The sequence below is a fragment of the Epinephelus moara genome, chromosome 22, assembly GCF_006386435.1.
Source record: "Epinephelus moara isolate mb chromosome 22, YSFRI_EMoa_1.0, whole genome shotgun sequence".
Classification (NCBI taxonomy): Eukaryota; Metazoa; Chordata; class Actinopteri; order Perciformes; family Serranidae; genus Epinephelus; species Epinephelus moara.
In genome coordinates this window covers 21,536,329-21,562,205 of record NC_065527.1, presented here as the reverse complement: position 1 = coordinate 21,562,205, position 25,877 = coordinate 21,536,329, and the positions used below count along the sequence as shown (strand labels likewise).

At 39.3% G+C, this 25,877-nt stretch overlaps 1 protein-coding gene across 7 annotated transcripts in view; it reads right to left on the bottom strand.

Moving 5' to 3' along the window:
- Window positions 1-22,687, bottom strand: part of LOC126383456 (myocyte-specific enhancer factor 2D homolog) — a 36,377-nt gene extending 13,690 nt beyond the window's left edge. For 3 of the 7 annotated variants that reach the window (XM_050033954.1, XM_050033957.1, XM_050033958.1), the window contains exons 1-8: window positions 22,485-22,687; window positions 13,302-13,700; window positions 8,785-8,988; window positions 8,229-8,366; window positions 6,855-7,071; window positions 5,913-5,969; window positions 5,049-5,230; window positions 2,824-2,853 (exon numbers count right to left, since the gene is read on the bottom strand). In XM_050033954.1, the coding sequence (XP_049889911.1) occupies window positions 2,824-2,853; window positions 5,049-5,230; window positions 5,913-5,969; window positions 6,855-7,071; window positions 8,229-8,366; window positions 8,785-8,988; window positions 13,302-13,355 (882 nt within the window). In that variant the 5' untranslated portion in view covers window positions 13,356-13,700; window positions 22,485-22,687. The remainder of the gene's footprint in view (window positions 1-2,823; window positions 2,854-5,048; window positions 5,231-5,912; window positions 5,970-6,854; window positions 7,072-8,228; window positions 8,367-8,784; window positions 8,989-13,301; window positions 13,701-22,484) is intronic. The other 4 variants (XM_050033955.1, XM_050033959.1, XM_050033956.1 and 1 more) reach the window with 3 other exon arrangements.
- Between the last annotated feature and the right edge of the window lie 3,190 nt (window positions 22,688-25,877).

Below are 25,877 nucleotides of genomic sequence, written 5' to 3'. Positions count from 1 at the left end.
TCCGACCAATAGTCCACAACTTGCAGATTTTCAGTTTATTTTTTTGTAGAACAAGAAAAATACAACAAACATTCACATTTAAGGAGCTAGAATCATAAAATTACATCATACTTTTCTTTTTTTTAATTAATTTTCGGAAGAAGGACAAATCAATTCATGACTAATGTCAGCTACAATACAGTCTACTATACTGTAGAAACTGTACACTCTGCATTTTATATACAACTTTTTTAAATCTAAAACATTTCATAATAAATTTTAGGTCTTTAAGTCTTAATACATAAAGTAAAACTGTCAAATCATCCATGTAGATTAAGACAAGCACTGGAAGTTATCTTTGACTATTGTGACCCAGCTGTTGTTTGACATTTACTTGAGTGTGCAGCTCTCTCATGTTTCTCCAGTGGATGTCACTACAGGCCTTACAGTGCGATGCTTGGGTGCACTTCTGTTAACCATGTTGTTTATGTCTCAATCACTCATTTTCCGAGAACAGAGTACAAACCTGCTGTCTCCTCGGCGTTTGCACATTAAGTCAGTCACTTAGATGACAAAATATCCAGTGTTTCTCAAAACAGTTGCATCAGACATGCTGCTAAATCTGTGAAACTGCTACCATGAGGTTTTCATTATCGTGTACTGTACCTGCACTGAAAGACACAAATCTCTGAAGTAGCACAATACTCCAGAGTCTGGGTAAGATGAATTATAACACTGATAAAAGCAAACTAAGGTCCCTTTGTAAGAGAAAAAAAATAAGAGCCCTTGCATACAAAAAGCCAAAGATGCAATAATTCTGGTCTGAAATTACTCTTCTGAATTGTGAGACCTTGTGAATGCAGATTGTCCTGAGAGGAAACACTGGCTGAATTTACAGAAAGAGAGAGAGGAGATAGACCACAGAGAGGGGCCAGATTCAATTAACTGCCTTTGTGAAGAAGTGAGGAGGGGCGGCAGGGTGAGAGTGATGAAAATGAATCACTATCTTCTGGAAAATGAGATTCTTGCCTGTCAACTTTGAGTGGAATTGTAAAAGGAGGGTGACTGACAAACGGCACCAGCAGCAGAAAGCAGCGGCCATCATCTCTCTCTCTGAGTAAATTCAGCTAAAAATGTGATTTCACAGGATAATAAGCCCTTGTACATACATTTATAAAAATGAATTATCGTGCACATCACAATACATTTATTTCTTTATTTTAGGACAGGCATCATATGTAGGGCTCCAATTAACAGTTCTTGTCATTACTGATTAATTGTTCCATTATTTTAGGGATTAATCGATAAACCTTCTACAAAATGTATCAAAATAGTGAAAAATGCTGTTATAATTTCCAAAAAGCTGAGGTGACATGTTGACATTGCTTGTTTTGTCCGACCCACAGTCCAAAACTGAAAGATATTTAGTTTACTTTCTTAAATGAGAGAGTTAAGCACCAAATCCTCACATCTGAAAGGCTGAAATCAGAAAAATATTTGCCATTTTTGCTTGAATATTAGTGATTCTATTAATCAGTTATCAAAATACTTGCCATTTATGTTTCTCTTGATCTACTAACTGAATAACCAACCACTGGTTTCAACACCTATCACTTGATTTAATAATAAAACTTGACAAAAGACTAGGAGGCACACAATCTTGAAATATTAAACACTTTAAGTTTTGTTTCTTTGGAGCTACACATAAAGTCGTGATGGAGGAAAAACATTTGAGGGAAATGCCTTTAATGTAATGCCAGTTAGTTCTTAAAACATCTCTAATTGACAATTTGGTGGGAGGTGAAAATGAGTGTCAGTGAACGGGGAACATGCTCCGCACCACTTTGCACCACAATGCCAAGTGAAGAGACACCCATGCTTTGGAGGGATGGTTCATATTTTTTGAAGTGGGGTTGTATAAGGTACTCATCCATAGCCGGTGTATTACATATAGCAGATGACGGTCAGCATGCCCCCAGTTTGGAGAGGCAGGAAGGAGTAGCGCCATTGAAGCTCAGCAATGTACTGTTGTGGACGAGTGCAGCAGCAAAATGTATTTTAGCCACCTAAAAAAAAATCAATATCACTTCAAGTGTACGCTAATTTAGATTATTTTAAAAATTTACCTTGCCAACAGTGAACTGAAGATGTTGTATCGCTCTCTTCAAAGCCACAGACAGACACAGTGACTTCATCTTACAGAACACAGAAGCTGCTGGCCTACTGCTGCCTCAATCAGCAAGTCTGTTTGTGTTATTGTGTGACTGGTGAATCTGAACTCACCCTTTAACTCACCAAAGTTGCACAACAACACAAACAAACTAACCAATCGAGACAGCAGATATACTTTTTAAAATACTTTTTGCTGCTGCCTTCGTTCATAGCAGTACATTGCTTATCTTCTGTGGCTGTACTCCAAACTGGGGGTGTCCCAGTCGCTATCTACTGTATCTAATACACTGACTATGGCTAAGTACCTCATACAACCCCACTTTGAAAAATCTGAACTATCCCTTTAAGTGGCATCACATGATGAAGTAAATGGGCCTGAGGTAAAAAAAAAACCTGACTCACTCAAAGAAAACTCTGCTGAAGCACTGATAACTATGAAGGTCTATTTTTCTAGATTATCACTGTGAAGATCATGATCCTAACAACACAACCATGAGCCCTGAACCACATGCAGTCAGGTGGGAACGACAGGCTGAAGACCATCCCAAGAAATGTCAGTGGAGCAAGACCAAAACAGTGACAAACTCTTCTACAGTATTGTAACCATGCTAATAATGTGCGGACAGTCGATAGCCATCGACTCATGCGTGTGACTGACGCAGGGGAAATCACCTCGTTTACCAATTCCAGCTCATCCTCTGTCTGCAAAGGGTGGTAATAGAAAGAGTTACAACTCTGATTCATATTTGTGCCTAATAGTAAATAAAGCAATTTAAAAAATACACAAAAAATAGCAGATTAATTTAAGTAACCTATGAAATAAATTGGAGTATAATAATCGTTACAGTAAATGTGTGGGACCTGAAATTACAGAAGGTGCCATCACTCTGCCTCCAGTCATATGAGGACAGCACAAATTAAATAGCTGACATAAAAATCTAACCACAAGGTTAACTTGGTATCTGTGCGGCAGCTTTTGATCATATCACAAGATCATATCACAGTGATCCTTCACAGTTTTCTAACATCAATCTTAATTTAAAACAAACATGAACAATAGGGTAAGTGTAAGGTTTTGATTCACCACAGTAAATGTGCATCACTAGTGGCCTCTGCCCAGGGACTACAGATGAAACTTAGCTTTTAGCTGTGTTTGGTACAGTACATATATTGTGCATTATCCCTGCTGAATAAACAATAAATAAAATTAGCAAAGAGATGCCTAGTTATACAGCTAGCGGACATGGAGCATTGTTAGCATTCATGGAGCATTCAGGAGTTTTTTTTCTGTTTCTCAGCCCAATATCTGCTTTCCTATACGCTCTGTTTTGACCTCTGCCAACTCCTGGTGAAATATCTCTCTTTTTAGCCCCTAAATACTTCTCTATGGTCACCTGCTAGTCACTAACTGTGTCTGTCTGCCGTTCAGAGCTGGGCAGGTCGAGTACAGCGTCTGAACTTATTTCTTAAGTTCTTTTACTGCCTTCTTTATCAGTTGTTGATTCTTCTGTTTCTCCTAATTTCCTTCTTTAAACTTTGATTTTATCAAGTTGTTTGAGGTTTCCATTCTGAGACTTACAGGGTTCAATGTTAGCGTCAGAAAACTAGTTGCCCGAACTCACTTTTTACTTGCCCCTGCACAAATGGTTTTATTTTTTAGCAGTTATCAAAACATTTTATCAACCTAACTCTCAAATATGCAAACTGTGCAATAAATAGTTTAGGCTGAGTTTAACCCACATCCTCTAATGCCACTCAGGTAAACTCCGTTACCAAGACAACTGAAATGCTCACTTCAGCTCATAAACTATGCCTGTATCCACCCCCATTTTCTCGCTGGTACCTGATCAGTACTGCGCATGTACAACTCTCAACAGAGATGAGAACGGAGTACTTCCATCATCAGCTATGGAATAAGTGGTGTGTTTGATTCTTTTTTTAATCACTTGCCTGATCAGGCAAGTGCGCTGATAGACTGACTAGTCTGACATGGATTTTTACTTGACCCGGGCAATCGGGCAACCTTATTGTTAAGCAATGTCATGCCTACCACTTTTAGTCTTGCCTTCCCAGTTTCATTGTATTACATATCACCTTTAATGTCCTTTTTATGTCTTTAATCATGTATACCTGTATTGAGGCAGCTCCAACCCTCTCTGGCTAGACTGGAAAGCACTTTGGGTCGACCCTGACAAGACTAGACTTTAGACTAAATCAAAACACTAAAGCTGTTGGCCGTAAAGCTAAAATATATACTGTAGAAATATTGCAGGTTTATAGAGCTCATTAAAATGTGAGTTTGTAGTGGGCAAGATTGTGTGATATGATCAAAAAGCTCCTGAACAGCTATTAACTGGCCCACATTTGTCACAGCCATAAGATAAAGCTATAACTTAAGGTGGGTACATGTTTAGTTAAAAAGACTATGAGAAATCTCCTCAGTATGTCAGTGGGAGTCGACTGACTCATCCGAGACTTAACCAACTTTGCCAGAGTAAATAATGAGATGTTCAACAAGAACACAAGTCTCTGCTCTCGGGTCTTTACTAAAAACATAAAAATGATGGCAAACAGCCTCTCACGGACTGTTTATCTTTTATATACACAATATAAATATATCAGTTCCCAATGTTTTCACATGGGTTTCCACCTCATTCATTGGCCAGTGAAGATTTGCTTTTCTGAGAAAATGAAAATAAATTTTATTCCCTTCTTGTGTTCTTTAACAAATCTTTAGGAATTCAGGTGTCTTGGTTTCCTTATTGTTTGTAAGATCCTTACTTTTTATTATCCCAGGTGTGTCAACAGAGGTAGAAAGTGACACTTTTCTTTGTATAAGGTTCACAATGTTAACTAAAAGGACCCAGACGACACAAGTTCGGCTTGGTTAGGCTCACCATCTGCATGAGGCTCTTTCCGCCCTGTGAGGTGATGACTCGGAGGTCTGGCTTGCGGCTGTTGACCATCTGGGGGCTGGGAGGTGGGGGTGGAGACTTGGCCGGAACTACTTTCCCCAGACTGTTGCCGTTGGAAACGGTGAGGAGGCCTGGGGAGGCCCTGGCACTGGTGTATCCATTAGCTGCGGGGAGAAAGAGGTGCGCATGGACAGAAATCAATAGGAAAATCAAACAGGTGAATGCAGACAGCGGGGTACGAACATTGTGTGCACTCAAAAGTTGTGTTAAAATAATCCTCAGCAGCGTTCTTTTTCAAACGACTCTTCTATTCTGAGACGCTCTAATTTAAAGACATGTCAACGACGACAGAATGAAGCCGTTAATAAAAGCAAATGTCACCTTATCAGAGTAAAAATCTCATCTAACAGCAGCTAAAAGATGATTTTTGTGTCGCTGATTATAAGACATGAAGACAAATTTATTCCTCACACTAAAATGTCAGTATCTCCTCACATAGTAAACCTGATTAGGGAGCCAAAGGATTCCTTTCATTTTATTTTAAATATCAGATGAAAATAAGGTATACAACATTTTCCTGTGCAAACATTTAAAACAAAGAACCAAAAACAATAAATAGGCTTTAATGTGTCCTAATGTTAAAAAGTGATCTTTAAAGCTACTGGGAATCCCATGCATGCCTGTGAATGTTACTGGCGGCATCCCCTGATCCCTCTAATCACAGATGGTGCAGAGGAGGAGAGGAAAGAAAGAACCTTGGGAAAGATTTGGGATAAATACTCCAATACAGACCAGACACCAAGGGAACTCATGATTTGAACAGATACAGCACAGTAAAGTACTCACGGACTGGACTTGGGCATCCTCCATTTGAATTATTCAGGTCGCCTCCAAGAAGAGCACCTATTGAAAAAGGGTAAAAGGATGTGAATCAAGAACCAAAACAACACTAAGAGCATCAACTTATTGGAGTTGTACTGGCATGTAACAAGTTCCAGCTTTGAAAAGACTAATTTATAATAAAATCAAAAACTGCGAGACCTTCACAGCACAGTAGGGTGGACCTTGACATGAAAAGCAGTGGGATCCACAATAACGCCAAAAGGCTTAAGAGCAAAAATGATCTTTCTACTTTTTCTGATGTTTATGGCAGTGACCAAAAAGCTTCAGGTGCTTTATCACCTCCCTCTGTACTGGAGAAGGGCCAATACACTGCCACACACTTCAAGTGGGTTATAAGCGATGAGGGATAACTTTTGTATGAGTCTATACATTGGTTGTTTTTTTTAGGGAAATACTGCATAGTATACCTATAATATTTGGTTGATGGAGCTATGAATAATTTAAAGGTTATACAGAAGTGAAACACTTTAAAAAGTTGGAGGGGGAGTGCAGCAAATGTCACACACTGCAGATTAGTCCAGAGCAGAGGAATGTGCACCACTCCCTGAGGAACTAATCAGCTCTTTACATGTAATCAGGAACTACATACAATATTCACAGCAGGATAATGAGAGAACAACAACTGATAACAATAGATATGACATTATGTTATCCTTAAGGAGGTAAACATGAAGAAGAGCACAAAGTGTAGGAGGAGAAAAAAAACGCAGATTGAGGCTGCAGCCAAAACAACAACTTGAGAAGTTGTTTTTCCTTCATGACAGAATTATCTCTGACTAAGAGGACGAGGCTGCTCGATGGTTTTCTGTCTGTTTCTGCTGGTATTTATAAAAGTCTACTGACGACTTCAGTCTTGACACACTAGGCAGAGTATCACTCGCTCACCTGCACTGGCTGGTCGCTGTGGCAACCCAGGAGACACCGTATTTCTCTGGAGAGCCGGTTGCTGTGGTGACAGGAGGTGGGTATCCGTGAGCGACGATGATGTTACATAGGAGGTAGTTACCAGTGCGTTGCCAGGGTTACTGAACTGCAGTGTGCTTTGATTGGACGCCTGGACTGTGACTGGCATGGAGAACGTCTGGGGCGGAGCTGCCGACTGCTGGAAAGTGGAGAGACAAAACTTCACTTGTAGTTCTCACCATACGACAACCACTCGCCGCTCCTCTGAGTCCTTCACGGGTCTGATTTTTAAGACCTTCTCCCGCCCCACCATTGAAACATGCAGTCGAGCGCACAAATGACCAACTACCTTTGCAATCCAACCAAATCTGCCAACATAAGATCCACGGCCTGACCCGAAACTGCAGATCCTCTTAATAACCATGCACTGTTCAATAAATTCACTTAGGCAGCACCTTTACAGTGATCATTTGGGGACATTTCATATATGTGAAACTAAGATAATATACATTAACGCGAAGGTAATTCAGGACATGCAATTTAAATATCTTTTGCTTAATCTGATAATACTGAGCAGCACATTAGCTAAACATTAACATGTCTGTTAGTAACACACCTGACTGATGTGGCGCAGAAGACAGAGCCGACACACAAAGCAATAATAAAAATATTATTTTACAAGTATGTTTGTTTTAGAACATTTTATGAATAGCCTAAGTAATTCTGTTACCACCCATGTTTGACAGCTGATTTTGTAGCCTAACATCCAATGCTATGAATAAAATTGTGTAAAAACAGTGAAAGAGAAGCTATGTTTAATTGCCTTGTATTCATGCAATAAATGTATACATATTAAGGGCTGCGTCGGTATTTGACGACTTGAGAATGAGCATCAACAATAACTACCACTGACATTCCAGTGCATCATCGAGCCATGCTTTCAGGCCCGCCCAAAAAATCCTGGTCACAAAAACTATGAAAAACAGCTTTATGTTTTAACTCCACAACTTATACTATATAGTACAAAGTCTTATCATATGTTTTTAGTAATTATTTTCTTACATGTGCAACATGATTAGAGACAAATCTCTGGTATTACTTTACCCAGACTTTGAGACCTAAGGTCAAACATGACAGAGGCCAAAAACTGTTTATATATCAGTTATTTCCTATGATGAGTAAAAAGAAAAGTGTGTCAAACGACCAGTTAGAGGAACTTCACCCCAGTAGCTGTTTCCTGTTGGCATTCAAACTTAACACAGAATAATAACAGAAATATTTGACCAACAACTCAACAGTCAAGAGAGAAGCAGAACATGAAATATTAGTTAATGAAGTGCAGGTTAGATGACTTACTCCGTAGCGTTTGAAGAGAACATCCAGGTCCTCTGTGGTCTTACGGTACTTGTCATCATTTAGGGGACTTTGGTCGATGGAGTCTTCACCGTCCGGCTCTGGACTGTCACAACCGTTGAAGCCTTTCTTTCTCAAAGTCTGTAAAGTTAAACAGAAAGGAAATCAGTGAGAGTTTTTTATACCTTGTTTCACTGTTAAAACGGCATTTAGAGTGGAAGACAAAGGAAGAATATAACTGTACAGAGGAAACTTGCTTTTAACTGTGCATATGACAAACACCCTGAATTGACCTGTGCACATTCAAATGAATGGGAGGACTGGCGTTTTCGTTGCAATGCCTGACTTGTTTACTGTTTGAATACACTCATCAATACTTAATTTACTGGCTGCTACTTTAAAGAGGAAGTTGTTAGCATCCATAAATACTACTTGGCATGTTATCTCTGTTTAAGGGCAAAGTCACCCTGTAACAGCAGATGTGGCAACACAGGAACATTTCTTTTAGATGACCTCAAACTCCAGCATTAGTACATGTCCATCAATGTGATGGATTTACCTCAATAATGTCTGCATTGGTCCGGCTCTCGTGAGGCTCGTTGTACTCTGTGTATTTGAGCAAGACCTTGTCCATGTCAGTACTGGCATACTGAAACAGCTTGTTTGCATGGTTGAAGATGATCAGAGCGATCTCGCAGTCGCACAACACACTCAGCTCGTAGGCTTTCTTCATCAAGCCAAACTTTCGTTTTGTGAAGGTCACCTGAGAGAAAACAGCAGAGGAAGTTTGGGAGGGAGAAACAGGACAGTGAATGGGGAAAAAACAAAAGGGTATGTGAGTATACAACCCTTAAATATAAATAAAGCTCAATTTTTTTTCCTGTAAAACTTTCTCTGATCACGATCCTCTATTTCCCTGTCTTTTCAGGTCTTTGAGATAATATATTTCAGCAATAATTCACAATTCAGGAGAAGATGTTGGTGACCTATGAATAATCTTTCAGTTGCCTAGTAATGAAGAAAATATATGCAGTCACATTACTGGCAGACACATTAACAGTAACATATCCAGCAAATAGTATTTTCTGGTGCTCTTTGGCTGTCTCAACAATCACTGAAACACAGCGGAGTCAGTTTTCAGCATCTATAATGAAGCATCCTTGTTTTTGTGGACCTTTTATGGCTCCTGACTATTAGCACAAAGAAATAATAGCATCAGACATTGGCTTTTAAGCACTAAAGCAGTGATTGTTTTTTAAAATTATACCCCATTGACAGGTTTCAATGCTATAACAACCAGTTATATGCATTGAAGCTATATCATAGCTTAGATTCTCGAGTTCCCACTGCTGCTGCTGCTGCCATCATCACCATTAGATGTGGTCCACACAAACCTACTGTACATGCAGTACAAGCGTTGGTTCAACTTAAGATTTACATAGTGGCCTAATTAAATAAATAAATAAAATTAATGATGTAATATATTTGTATAGTATTAAAGATATATGTATATTTGTATAACGACAAATTTGAAGGGTGATAAATTTCGTATAGTAAAAAGGGGTAGGATTAAATAAGTATTTCTTCTTCCTACTCCCTTTCAAGCATGTTGACAGAAGCAACTTTGATATTTATCTTAATTTTGTATGATGGAATTGTTTGTTTTTTTGTTGTTGTTGTTGTTTGTTTGGCTTATTACTTTTATTTATTTACTTTATTATTATTTTTTTTCTTTTCTCACATGTTCGAAATAAAGATTTCAATCAATCAATCAATCAATGGAAATAGGTTTATTGTCAGTCCTAAATTAGAGGCCAAAAGCACAGATGACTTGGTGGCCAACTCTTCTGCCATAACAGCTTTTTAACTAATTTCCCATGGTGATGTAGGCAGTTACAACCTGAGTTCAAACTAAATTATGTTCATTAAATCAGAACATTGAGATGCTTTAAGTAACTTAAAATGATTGTTCAGATTTTTTGAAGTGGGGTTGCATCAGATACTTAACCATAATCAGTGTATTACCTACAGTACATGGCAGTCAGCACGCCCCCAGTTTGTAGAGGCCGTCTAACCTTCCTATCAGACGGCCCTTTCTGATGAGGAGCTGAAGCCGTTATTTAAGCGCTTGTCAAAGCCGCCAGACTCCTTTCATAAAACCAGTAATTTTACCTTGCAGTTCACAGAAGCTGCTGCCTCAATCAGTTCCTTTGTCACTAAGCCAAACTGACTGAGGGAGTGTTAGACCAGCAACTCCTGTGTTCTGCGTGGTAAAATTAGTTTCTGTAAATGCAGTCTGGTGGCTTTGAATAGAGCCTAGAAAATGGCTTCAATGTCAGCAAGGTGAAGCAGTGAAAATATTCTAAATATGAACATATATTGATTTTTTAAAATACATTTTGCTGCTGCCCCTATCAACAGCAGTACATTGCTTAGCTTCCGCAACATTATGCTGCACACCAATTCTAAATGTCTTGCATCGTAACAATTTTACTGATGATATAAAGTTAAACATTTTCAGTATTTACTGTCCAAATGATTTCAAGATTCGTCTGCAGGAGCTTACAGTCAGAGCTGTGAGGAGGTGGTTCACAAAAGAAAAGTGTGATAACCAGTAGAAAAAGAAAGAAAAAATGCAGAATTAACATTTTTGTATTACTACTCATCCAACCCAACTGAGAAAACAAGAAAGATGTTGGTCAGGGAGGAAACCAAGCGCCACTGTGAGGGAGCTGCTGTGATTGTGGATCTATCTAAAAGAACAACAATCAGTGCAGCACTTCACAAATCTGGGCTGCATGGTAGGCAGGCCCAAAGAAAGAAAAAGACATGACACATGACAGTGTGCTTGAATATTGGAAAAAAAAAAAAAACATGTGGAGGACTGAGAGCATGAGGCAAAATATTCTGTGGTGTGATGAAGCCATAATTGAACTTTTCAGCAGTGATACAAAGCACTTTGTTTGGCAGAACCCAAACTCCTCTCATCACTCATCCAACACCACCCCTACTGTGAAGTGGGGTGGCAGCCTCACGCAGCGAAGACGTGTGAGGAGAGCGGAAACAACAAATGGAGCTGAAAAAGGCAAATTTTTGAGGACATCCTGCAGTACAGTATTTGAGACCTTTCACTGCAGAATATTTGTATATTTGAAATGGGGCATTGTTGCAAGCGTAACGCAAAAACTATAATATAGCAGCTTCAGTATGAGCAAAACCCCTGAAGTCTCAGGCTTGTAGTGAAAGATAACGAAAAGCTCAGCACCAAAAATCACATCACATTGTGTGACATCATTAAATTGCACAAATTACTTATGATTTTAATATGTTGATGCTACGATTCTTTTAATCTCTGAGCCTTTTAATAAACATGAAGACCATATTTTAAGAATACATTAAAATATCAGCACTTAAAATGGTCTTTATTAAAATTTAATTCATGGCATTAATTTTAGAAAAAAATCAATTTTGCACTATACTGCCTGGGGAACACAACTTCTCAGTTTTTAAAGCACTCCAAAAATTAATAAAATGTCTTACAACAGTTACATTTTCATAATATCTAAGACAGTCTGATTTTTATCTGATCATTTCTTTTTTTTCTTTTCTTTTTTTTTTTAAGATATTTTTTTGGGCATTTTTTGCCTTTAATGGACAGGACAGTTAAGTGTGAAAGGGGGAGAGAGAGAGGGGATGACATGCAGCAAAGGGCCACAGGCTGGACTCGAACCCGGGCTGCTGTGGCAACAGCCTTGTACATGGGGCGCCTGCTCTACCACTAAGCCACCGACGCCCCATCTGATCACTTCTAAACAAAGAGTCCTGTAGCACACCACTCTGATTCAATCAATAAAATTAAGTGTGGCTCTTAAAGAAGTACTTAAGTGCTGGAAAGGTGGTCTTTTCATAATAATCAGGGTTCCACACATTTTTATGGCAGGGTTGGCAATTAGCAATATGCAAGTGGCTGCTTGATTTGCTTCACTAACCAACCAAGAAAACAACGCTCATCTATTAAGCGGCTGGCCGATTTTGGAATATATCAGCCACAGTAGCACATGCACAAGAAAGTTCATTTCCAACCCTGTTTCATGGACAAAATTTCAAACCTTTTTCGTGACTTTTCATGGACCCATGATTAAAAAAACATGTGTTTTCTTGCCCCACTTGCCTGGCAATTTTTAACCTATCAGTTTCAAACTATATTCAAACATAATTTCAGCTAGCTGGCATACATGAAGGGAGAGACAGAATATGGGGAGCAAAATAAAGAAATGTATGTGATAGTAAACAAAACGCCACACACTGATTCATATTCAAGCTATCACCGACAGCTACAGAAATCAGATTTGCCCTTATGTTACAATACTTGTCCAAGGAAGATTACCAACAATTTCATAACACACAACAAAATTCCATGACTTTTCCAAAACGTTTGATGATTTTCACAAATTCCATGACTTTCCAGGCCTGGAAAATATTATTGTGTAATTCCATAACTTTTCCAGGTTTTCCATGACCATGAGAACCCTGAAAACTGGGCTGTCAATGCAGTAGGAGGACGCAAATAATTTTGAAATTGGTGCTAAGTGACCACAGAAAACACAGAAAAAGGGCTGTGGCATTCGCTTCCGCTCAAAGCCTACAACTACCAGAACGCACTGTGCCGTACTAGACCAATAAATGTCACCGCTCGACGGTGACATAATGTAAGCTTGGGCATTCTGACACAGGTAACAATACAGTGTTTGGCTGGTAGCAAACAGGAATTTAAAATATGAGCAACAGCCCGAGCCAGCAAAAATCTGCTGGATGACTGGAAATGCCTCATTCAACGGATTTGAGCAGGGAGATCTGGGCGCTGGTAAGACGGAGGGAAGTTTACCAGAGCTCATTTACACATAATATCCACACTGTTATGGTACAAAGCTGGTTGAAAATTAGTATCTGTACAAAGTATCTGTAACTGTGATTTCACAAAACAAAAATGCGAAAGGGATTGTTGGGGCATCTCTCTTAATTGTAATGTTGATTTAAGGCACCGAAAAGAGAAACGGATAAAAACTTCAGACTCACCTGCTTGTTCCTTTCATCGGTGATCCGTTGGATCTGAATCTTTTTCCTACCCATGATGCTTTGCAGTTGTGGAGACAAACGTCGTAGTCAGTCAAGTGGAGAAGCGCCTCTCAGAGGATGAGAGAGGAAGTGCAGCCTACGACCTCTTACTTCAGCCCAAAAACACTCAGACACAGTCATGCATCCGAGGACACACGCTCACACACATTTCTCTGCCCAGGTGTGGTGAGGCAACACTGTCGACTCCTCTTACTGGCGCGGTGGCGAGAGTGAAGTGTGGACGCCGCAGAGATGTGTGATGTTGAGGCTCGGAGGTCCTCAGTTCATCGTTTGTTCAACAGGGACAAAGGTGACAAACTTCCCTGCAGCTGTTGTGGTGAGGAGGATGTCGCTCCTCTCCTGCAAGAGACAGAGACAGAAAGGTTACTCAAATATCACACAAACATCAAAACAGGACGTGTGAGGAAAATAAATGGATGATAACAGTTGATGGAGATTATGTATTCGTAAATCAATATATCATCATATTCTTGTCATGTTAGAAATAAAATGCCTAACCTTAACCCACAGGGACAACATTGCTGTCTGATTATTACAGCAGGGGGTCACAGACACACATTAAAGAAGAAAACCACCTGATTTAAGAATCTAAATATGTTATTCTAATGGCCTTGGAAAATTCAGTCAAGATAACTTCGATACATGCTTGGGAGGTGAGTTAAATATCAAATGAGGTCCGGCAATTTAGATTTGCCATATACAAGATGCAACTTTTAATATGATGATATGTCTATTAACAAAGAGGAAAATTGGTCAAATTGGCAGGTATCTTTAACAAATATACTCATGATCCATGAAACTACTAACGGTATAATCTAAACGAAATGACAGCGTCAGAATACAATAAAACATATAATTACATGCTAACACTGTCATGTATTGAAAAAGACAGTTAGGCTTCAATGTCAGACCAATGTCGATCTCATCAATGACAACACTAGCCCCTTTTACACTGCCAGATTTTCGGCAAGTTGATCCGAGATGCCCAATTTTCCGCCTCGTAGGGCAGACGGCGGGTTGCCGGAACCTTTTTGGTTTAAAAAGAACGAGGCGCCCTTCCGCCATGGGAGGGCCTGTTGATGACTTGTGGGAGGAGCTGTTGATGACGCCGCATGTGCGACCCACTGGTGGTGGATAAACAGGAAATAGCTGATAGCAGGAATGATCAAGCAGCTAGTAGCAAGAGGGAAATGCAAACCTGAATGACACTGTAAAGATGAGCAACTGGGGAGACAAAGAATTGCGCGCCCTCCTTGCCCTCGCAAATGAAGAGGCCATTAACCGTCAAATGACGGGGACGTTGAAGGACGGGCCGACTTAAAGGAGAATGGCCTAAGGACTGACCAGCCGAGGTTTCCCTCGGAGCATGTCACTGTTTACGTCACACGCTGAGCTACACGTTTTGTTACTTGCTCACGCCCCCCATTGCCCCGAAAAAGGCACATTCTGTATCAACAAAAGTAGGCAGGCGGCATTTTACCGCACTCCCCGATTTTGCTTTTATACTGCCAATGCTGAAAGAAGACTGATTGGGCTTTCCTGCAAATTTGCACAATTCCTATCTAAAAAGGGCTAATGAGTCAAATATTAAAGTAAAGCTTTTCAAATGTGAGGAGTCTTTTACTTTCCACTAGCTGTGTCCAAAATCACTCCATACATACCTACCATCACCTACATTCTACCTAGTGGATTACTAACTCATGTCCAACAACAAACTTGAGTGTTAAACAGTTTAAAAATTCCTTGTTATATATCATCCTATAAATTTCCTACAAGGGAATGGAATAATGGTGAATATCGTGTCAAACAGCACCAACAGAGACTGCTGAACGACTAACAATGAATGGCAGACTCTGCAAAAACAGGCTGTGTATGCACCGACCTCAAAAAATGATCACTAAAAAACGTGTGTTGTATCGGTGATGCAAAAAAATTATATATTTTCTCAATCAAATGTAAGGTTTAATGATTGCAGTATGATTCATATCGTCACATGCTATATACATATATATGTACACTATTTCATACTAAAAAAAGCCAAGAATGCACAATTCCACCTTTGCCAACCTAGTTATATTTATGTGACTCTATTTATGTGACTATACCTGATGACTTATAACCACATAACAATCTACAGCCACAAAAATCATGCGAAGACATCACTTTGGAAATTCATGATTAACGTTTGACTAAATGATTAATTGATTGAGTAGATTAACACATTATTAATGCTAATACTTAAACCTGTGAGTCATCAGAAGGTACAAGAAAACAGTCAGAGCAGTTCAGTGATCACACTGAAACAAGCAACGCTACTTTCCTTTTGAAGGAAACTCAGAGCAGGGCTACATTATAAAAGCTTTCAGTGAACTGAATTCAGTATGGGCAGCTTAAGAGCTTGCAAAAGTCAAGGCTCAAGTGTTTTAGATCATATTTACACACGAAAGAAATTAAGACACAATATGAAACTTAAGGTTTTATTGTCAGCTTCACCCAGAGCAGTTCAAAAGTTGCACGTCGTCATTATGTGGAATATTATCAACGATAAGGGCTTCACACGTCTTTGTAGCTGTACTGTCAGTTGGCTTTGTGTGCTGACTGAGTCACTGTTTGGTGATCTTTATTTTGGACATACTTTGAAATCCTCCTTGATATGAAGGGCTGAGAGTTATGAATATGAGATGAAAAAATGTACAGATGATGAATAGGAAAAGCCTTGAGAGCTCTGCCACCTCTGCATGAGTTACAAAGGAAACTGGTGACTGTCATGTTACACACTTCCTCAATCTAATGATTAATGGTTTCCGAAGTGATATTCCTGCCGGGGTAACAGGCTTAGTGGCACCATTTAGATGGAGTTATTCTGATTAATATATAAAATATAATCAATAGCTGTGATTTAAGTTTACAGTAGCACTGCACAGTTCATAATCACAACTCTAGCTTAAACAATTAAACTTGTTCAGGTGTGATGCTGATGCTTTGCATTTAGGAGGGCTGCTCTGGTGCACTTAATCAAACACTCTGGTGCTGAAAAGAATGGTCGATTAATCTGCAATTATTTAGAAGATCGACAGAAAGATAATTGGCAGCATTTTTTTATATAATTGATTGATGATTTTTTTTTATTTGTTCATGCAGAGATGCCACATATGAACTGGTTTCAACTTCTTCAATGTTAGAGGTTTGTTTCCACTATGATTTTGAATGCAGCTCCATTACTATCTTTAAATTAGGCATCATTTTATTTAACTTCATACTTGACATTAATGTCGGGTGTGTGTGTGTGTGTGTGTGTGTGTGTGTGTGTGTGTGTGTGTGTGTGTGTGTGTGTTTAATATACTGCATCATGGAAGAGGGATATGAACTGGTTTGATGTGTGACCATATCTCTGGAGGTGAAAATGAGACAACACTGCTGAGGCGAAAACTGGAAACAAAACAAGACTTTTACATTTCTTAAATACATTAGCTCCCCTAAAAGAAATCCATTCTCCTTCCTACACAGCCTCAGCCCAGTCGTGTTAAGTTTTCCCTCCAGTCTTGACCCTCCATGTCCGTGCTGTCCTGAGGGACTGTTGTTAGGCCAGACGGAAAAAATTGGAAAACGCCAGTGGAGTGCACATGGGGCCTCCACAAGCCACACTTCAACACTTCAGAGTGTCCAGCTTGAGAATTAATCAGAAGTTGTAATAAAATCCAGCACATTAGATTCAACTCTGAAAATCTCAGTGTCATTTATCAGTGCCATGCATTACGTCAACAGCAGTTTATGAAACTTCAGCCCTCTGTATCACCCGTATTTATTTTTAGCAATCCATTTTGACTTCTGTCTGCCTGCTAACTAGTTTTTTTAGGGGGGTCACACCAATTTGATATGCCCGATCAGTATCAGTACAAATACTGACCTGATTAAGTAGATCAGGTGTCAGCCATGAGGTGACCATCCACCATAAATACAGTTTTTTTAGTTTATATCATTATAAAAATTCAGTGTTTTCACTATCACTTTTCATTCAGTGGCCATAGCATTTCCTGGCCTCAAGTTACCCTACATAAAAATGACTCCAATGATTTCTATTTAGCAACCAGTAACAGTATCAGGAGAGAAAATGTTGATGTATTTCCAGACTTTACACAACATTTGGTGCTAAGGCGTTACAACTGACTCAGGTTGGTTAAAAGGGCATTTCCTGTGAAGTCAGCTTATTGTAGCTGGATCGTTGCTGGTCATTGTGACTATCAGTTCTGCAACTACAGCTGGACTGATTAGTCAGTAAATTGGTCAAATATCAGATATTTTTAAGCAAAAATAGTGAAAGGTGAAACACATTTTTGGATTCCAGCTTTTCACATGGAAGGATATGCTCACCTCTCTTTGTCACACTGTATATTAGTAAACTGTATTACTTTGGGTTAAGGGCTTTTTGTGCAACTACACTGGGCACTCTGACCCCCGCAAAGTCGACACTGGCATTTTTTAGTTATTTTTTTTTTACATTTTATTGACCAATGCATTTTAATCTATATAAAGTCACAAAAAAAGTGACGAATGTCCGTCACAATGTCCCAGAGCCTAATGTGTCTTGTTTCATCTTGTTTTTGTCTAACCAACAGTGAAAAACCCATAAGATACACAATAAACTGCGAGAAAAGCTGCAAATCATGACTACTGAAAAGTGAATCTTTGGTATTCTTGCTTGATAAATAACTTAAACCATTTTTTGCCTATCGACTAATTGTTTGAGCAGTGTACAGTCGGGCTGAAGTGAAATATTGACATCATCAATAATGAAAATACGTCGATTTGCAACTGCTGTGCATAGACACTTGAAGTGAAAGCATCCCAGTGCGCTTTGCCAAGACAGCGGCAGGACAGCACCGTCCTGTTTACTTTTTGCCAAGAATGGTATATTAAGATTATGAACTTGAGGAACATGTTTATATTAGCAGTAGTCACTCAAAATTGATTTTCTAAGTGTTTCTTTATCATGCCCATGCTAAAAGTAATTCGGCCATTTTATATTTTCTGTTTTCCTTTATGGCCATACACGAGTAAGAAAATGGCTTAAACTAACTTACAGACCGTTGCTACAGACTGTAAATTGTTTCAGTAATTTCCCTTGCTCCACACTGATGCAAAAATACAATTGTCACTAATTATCTTGACTGCATATTACTCCAGTGATAGACTGTTTTAAGTCAAGTACTTCAGTAAAAATACAAATTCTCCAGTTCAGGGAAATGGCTGCCAGTGATAAAATATATCTATGTGTCACAGCAATCCTTTTGAATTTGCTGTCCTGGATTTCTCTCGTCAGGAATCTAACAAAATAGGATCTATTATTATTGTTATTATTATTATTATTATTATCATTATTATTATACAGCAGAGACGTGGAAATTAGACACATTTGTATAAAATATTGCCATTATCATTGTTTTTAGGGGGAGGTGACTAAATAAATATTTTTTTTATATTTATTTGAGGGTAAATTGTCATTGTATTAGTCAAGTAATGAAAAAAACATCTTTACAAGAATTAATAAATGAGTTGATAGATTAAATATAGATTAAGAATTGTTAATCAGTAAACAATAATCGTTAGGTGCCACCTTAGTTTATAATAGCCTCTACTAGCTCAAAACATGTACGCACCCTCTAAATGCAAGGATGTTCAGCTGGGAAAAACTGCTGTAGAAGGATCTACTTAGTCAGTTTATTGAATATAACATTATAGTGTCAGAAAAGTACATTTATGTTGAAGACAGCAAATGCTACAAGATGTTTATACAAATCTTTTGTGTAATGGCAGCGAAGATACAAGACTTTGAAAGTGGTTAAAGCCTCTTAATGATGTCCATTATCAAACAACATACAGACTGGCAATTAAATTGGACAGGCTGCAAAACTAACAATACTTCAAAAGGCAGATTCATGTATGGTGTGGTTTCATACATTATACTATATCTGTAATCACAGCAGCACTGGGCATCACCATAGATCATTCATTAGCTGCAACTGTAAGGCACCAAATCTAAACAAAAAAACATGTAGGAATATCCCACTGTGAGAGGGTAACTTTGCCATTGTCAAGCTCCAATATTACCTTTGATTAGTTGTGAATTGACCAGAATGGGGCTACACTGCAAGGTTTCTGTCTAGCCTCCCTCTCCCTGACTGCCCTCTGCATGGCTGCCCTCTCATTACTGTAATTGACACGTTCATCCCTCCTCTTCCCCCTTAAGGCGCTGATGGGTCAATTAGGAGCTGGCCGGAGGACTGATTGGACGCCAAGATAATGAGGTCGCCGCTTGGCTAAAACTGAGCCCTGCATCCAGCCAAACCGTACTCGCTGTGTGACATACGGGAACCCAAAGAAGCAGAAAAGACACTTCACAAGTCGATCTAATGACACTAGAGATAAGTGTATAATAGTGGTAAATTAATAACTTTTGACTGGACCAGGTTGGCCTCATCATGCATGCATTTGGACACTCTAGTAAAGTGAGCCACGCACGTTATTTGAATCATCCAAGTGATGGTTATGCAACCCATGAATATTCTTCTGATGAAGGAGAGCGCAATCAAGCTCAGAGTAGGCATCTGTCTGTTTTGGAGGAGTGTAATTAGTGGCTGTGACCTTTAGTGGATTATGCACTAGCCAATGAAATGTGCCAAAGCCCTGAGATAAATGGTCGGAGCCTCAAACGTGACGTGCAGTGGGGTTTGCCCATCCATGGCTCTGACAGGGGTTTAGAACAGCCTTAATGGCTCAATCTCCACTCCCCAAAGATGGACAGCGTTGACGTGCACTAACGTAGTCTTCTGACTTTGCATCAACCTTTCATCTGACAATAAAAGGAAACATGATGAAAGATCCATAAATGCCATCTATGAGCGTTAGAGAGCTGAACCTAACTTTTGTTTTCATTGTCAATTACCATGCTGATCATTTTCTTGAATGTTGTGTCTAAAAGTGTCATGTTGGAGTTGTGTAATAAGTCTCACTCTGATAACAAGCTGTTGTGACCACCACAGAATAAACAATATTAGACAAGTTGACTGCACAAAAAACATTACCTCAAAACATAATACCTTACCAATTAAACAATTTTAATAACATATTTTTCATGTCTCATTTAACTCTTTAGCATTTGGACTATTTTCCCTCATGCCTTGCTATAAAATTACCATTAGAAGACAAATCAAATGAAAGCCCAGAGGTCTTATTGTACCTCTTCCACTTGACAGACTCAAAAGGAGAAACGAGGAAAGTAAATATTATCACCCTGGTAAAACTTTGAGAAGTTGGGAAATAAATTACAACTTTTTGGACACTTCGAGAAGTATTTCAACCAACTCAGAGGGCTGACATGTGGAATAAAAGATGTTGCAACTGCATTAACTGCAAACTGTACATTTTAAGTGTTTGCTTTCAGTTAATACTTTTAAGTCTATTTCAGTCATTTTAGAAAATCTCCTCTTTTCTGGTCTCTCCTCTCTGACTGTCTTTACTTCAGTTTCAAAATAAATTGAATGGTTGTATTCTATAATAGACATCTGTGTTAAATCAACAAATATCATCAATTGTTTGATTTGCTGTCTATGCATTGCCGCTTGGTGTCTGGCTTTATTTTACTCTAGAAACAAAAATTCAAACTCCCATACCCCAGACGAACCAATTCAAGATCTGAATGTAGTCTTAAGGAACTGCTGTTGTGGACTTTGAGAAACCCTCGGTTGATTTAATTCTGTTCATCTTGGCAACCACTCCCAGCTTTGTCAGCTCAATGTCCTGCCCATAGGAACTGCAAGTTTCAACAACACTGTTATTTCAAGCATTTTAATAAAATACTTCTGTTGATGAAACTGTAGCGAGGATTTCTGGCCAGCCAAGTTGTTGATCCTGCTTTGAGGCAAGTAGAGAGACAGGAATCTTTGGGACATGGAGAACTTGGCTTTGACTCGTAAGAATACAGATCCAGCAGCAAATCCAAACCACTTATTACAAAAAACATGCTACTGGTACAGAGCTGATTGCTGAAATGTGTCATCGCTGCTCTTAATCACTGGGACAGTGCTACCTTCAGATGTTGATATGAATCCATCTGCAGGGATGGCACACACAGTGGCGGTATCACTCTGTCAAACTGGCCTACTTCTTGCCCAACAGCTTTGGTATCTACCCTGGGATGGCACAGAAAATCATGGCTGCTGATTTCCACTGCACTGAATGCACACAGCCCCATGTTAAACCACAATCGGTGCCCTAATTTGACTAAGGTTGCTCGCATGGTATATGTTTAACAATACAGTAAATAAAGCCATGAAAATGCCCTTCGCCTGCCATCAGCATTGCCCCTTGGCATCTGGAAATACTGGCGTGTATTCTGCACAAAATCTCACCATGTCACTACACACACAAATTCAAACCAGTGCATGAAAATATTATTATTTTTCTGGAGGCTCTTGTCAAGAGTAAGGCTGGGGGAAAGCAGCTGGATGACTAGCTTTGAACAATGGGTCTCTTATATGTTTGTTTTGTCCTTAACGTCATTAAACTACTGACCATGTTAGATCTTGTATGTGGAGTCCACACGAGGTTTAAATGATTTTAATCAAAGCGGGAGCAGGACTCAGAGCTGTATCCTACAAACATGACAGATGGAGTCTGGAGACTGAGTAGGCCCACTGACGGCAGACAGCAGGTATCCTACAGGGTCTAATTTGACAGGTTGGGAGCTAATACTGCTATCAAACCGTGTGTCCTGATTTTGAGCAGACCAAATACCCCTAGTCAAGACGCCACAACCGGGTTTGATTAAAAGAGCCAAGGACGAGCTACTCTAAACAGGCCATTTCACAATTTTCAAGTTACGAGTCGACCGACAGCCATTACCTTCCTGACACTCTCCATATAACTCGACTGTGCGAGCTGTAGCACGCACTACTTTCAATCACATTACGGACATTTTGTATTCAAATTAACACCATTCCTCTGTGTAAAATAAATCAGCACAGTGTTGCCTATATACTTTGCTATATTTAAATCATAAAGCAAGCAGGTCTGCTCCTGAGCGAGGAGAAAAGACGCAGGAAGGAAATGTATCACTCCACTTACCCTGAAATATTGCTGATAAAAAGCCGAAAATGGGCCTGCCGTCGCGCGCTCCGGACGTCTTAACGTCTTAATTAAGAACAGTTAATTAATTACGCTAAAGCGACGTCTTTATTTACATGAATCCGCGGCATTTTATTCCATTTAATGTTGAAGTAACTATACTGTCCACCCAGGCGATACACCGTACCCAGTGTACGACAGACGTCATTGACATTAGCCCGTGATTGACCCGTTGGAAATCCAATAAGAAGCTGACGTGCGAGCCGCTCGTCCAATCAGAGCGCAGTGTCGCAAAAGTGGGCAGGTCCTTGCGAGAGGACATGACGGAGGTGACGGCCATGTTCTGCAATAGTGTTTGTATCCCTCCGCTTCAGTATTTACCTTTTGCATGATTTTGCATGTGGGGAAAATGTCACTGTAGCCCCACTGTGCCCTGCCTGCTTTCCATAAGAGAGCCCGCTAGGCCATTTGTTTTTCACGTCTGTAACCACCACAGCCCTGTAAAGCGGCGAATAACCGCCCGCTAAGGCCTGTTAGGGTTGTTATGGAGAGAAATGTTGAGTGTTGTGAGGCGTTAATCGTCTGAAATTGTTCTCCCAGACCTTCTTTCATCATGCCATCAGACATTATGGCATCACACAATGGCCTGCTGGAATGATTTATTCCAACTGCTCGTCTTGTGAAAATGTTCCCATGAAGAGTAAATATGGGGACAGTTAGATCAGACATGAGGTCTAAAATATGTGTGAAATACATTGTAATACATACACTGTACTTTATATAATATAGTGCAACACATACATGATATCTTTATATCATCATATGTAAGTATACTCTGACTATTTAAGCCTACTGAACAGATAAAATCTCACATAAAACCACCTCTCTGCAGACTCATTTATAATCCAATACAGACCGAATTAACATGCTAGAGGGCCCTGGGGCAAAATGACCTACAGGTGCCTCTATCTTCTTCCCAAATTAAAATAATTTTGATTACACACAAATTTATTTGGAATACGCACCACATAAGTATAATATCAACTGATATATTGAAAGTATATGAATTCGATTTCCACAAATGCAGCATCCATCTCGCAGGCCCTCACTATGTCATGCCATGGAGGGGTGCAGAAATGACATTAATTTGTAGGCCAATATAGAAGTTAGCATCGCAGTGGTTCCCTCGACAAAAATTGGATTGGACAATTGGAAAACTGGACAAACCATTGGATTTTTGATAATAACTTGAGCAAACAAAACTTTATGGTACTTACATGTATCGTTCAGCAAGTTAATCTAAACAAATTTACACCACTTTCATGACTTTTTTAAGCCTAAATGCAATCGCCAGAGATGTAAAAAGCTAATGTAAGGCTATAAAGAACTACCCTACAGTCACATGACTTAACATCGCCACAACAACAATGCTGTAAAGTCATGTTCGGCATGATGATGAGCTGTTGTCTGATTTAACCACTTGTTAGCAACCGCCTTTTATATGACACATAAAAGCTTCAAAGTCCACAAGTGGTATATTTACTGACATATTTTATGTTGTGGAAAAAAACTTAAGCTTGTGTTAACCTCATACCTTATTTCAGGCAATTATCCAAAAACCCATTCAAAATACCCACTGACTTCAAGACGAGAGAACCAGGAGTGCTAAAATGCTAACTCTTTTCTGGGTTTTAGGATTCATTGCTGCACTAGTCTATACTTCCCAAAAAAGCCAAATAAATCAAATTACCACAAATTAATTGTCAAACTGTGGCACTCAGGGGGCCCCAGGACAGCTGCACTAACTGTAACACAACCAAAGCTATATACAACAACCTCACTTGTCCACAGACACTGTAGTTTGCTGTCAAGCTCTTACCTGTATATATATTAACTATAGGTTTAAGTTTATTTCTGTTTTACTGTAGGTTTGTAACTGTATCCTTCACTACAGAGCATTTCCATGTGTTGTTTTGATCATAATTAAAGAGCAGTTAGTGATATAATATTGAAATTGTCTGTTGTCCTTGTCAGCCAAATAACATCTTATTGTCATGGCCAATTTCATTCAAATGGGTTCAGCAGGCAGTGAGTGACTCTCGCTTGTTAGCTTGCTGGCAGCAGTATCTCATTCTTATCAATGAAAAAAACACTGACAGGCACTTTGAAGGGTTTTTTTGATGTGTGGAAATGAAATCCAGTATACTAAACAAGGTAATACTGTTGCTCCCCAGACCTTTTTTAAAAAATGTGAAAAGGTTTACTGCATTTGAAAACACTGACACATTGTGATGTATTTCCTAAGAAACTTTATGATTTAACAGAAATGTTGGAGCCCTGAGAGGTAGTTTTATTCCACAACAGGAGTTCTGGTTGGTCTCTGGGTGCACAATGAAGCTGCCATGATCTGTTTCTGCTACCTGCACTGTGCTTAGCAGATCAGTTATATATTTTGTAAAAATACTAGTTGGATGAAAAGATTGATACCACTGTCATGTTTGCACGCTAAATATAAAGCTATCATGTTTGCACGTTAAATATAAAGCTATAGAGCCAGCCGGTAGTAATCTGTCTACTGCCACATCTAAAGCTCACTAATTGGCATAATGTAACTTGTTTTTAAAATCTCTACAAAAACTAAAATGTGTTTTTTACGAGGACATATGTGCTCAGACTGACTGACTCTTCTTATCTATTTCTCTGCAAGAACGCAAAGTGTATTGCCAAAAATATTAAACTATTTCCACATTTGGGAATTCAGAGGTTACAAAGAGCATAAACTATGCACAGAGAGGAGTTGTGGAGAGTTCAGTGGGAGCTCTTATGCAAATTTTGAAGCTAAAATAACCAAGTCATGACAGTCGACTCAGATATATGCTACCAATGGGAAACCAGTGGGCACAGCTCATCCTGTAACTGAGATAATAGTGATCTCTGATGTGCACTGACTCTCCAGGGAGTTAAAAAAAGAAAAGAAAATGCTTTAAAAAAACATTGCATCTCTAGTAACATGCTGCCCGCATTATTCTTCATTCCTCTAGGTTTCTAGGCAGACTTGTGTCCTAGTTTAAAAACAAATGCTGTATCAGACCCAGTGCTGTGGACCACTGGGAATAGAGTGGCTGACAGAGATAAAACACATGACATCTTGGAAAAATGCCTCATAAGGGACATCTTGGATTAGAAACACAGTATCAAAGGCTGGCTTGATTTGTTGGATTCAAACCCACAAGCTACAAATAGGCATAAAGATGAGTCATGGACACCCAGCACAGGCATGGGCACCACTATGGACCAGGAGGACAGTCAAATAGAATAGTGAAGCAGCAGAGGATAAGAAGAACCAGGTCTGCTCTTGTGGATGCAGTAAAGAAACCATGTAAAGGGACCTAA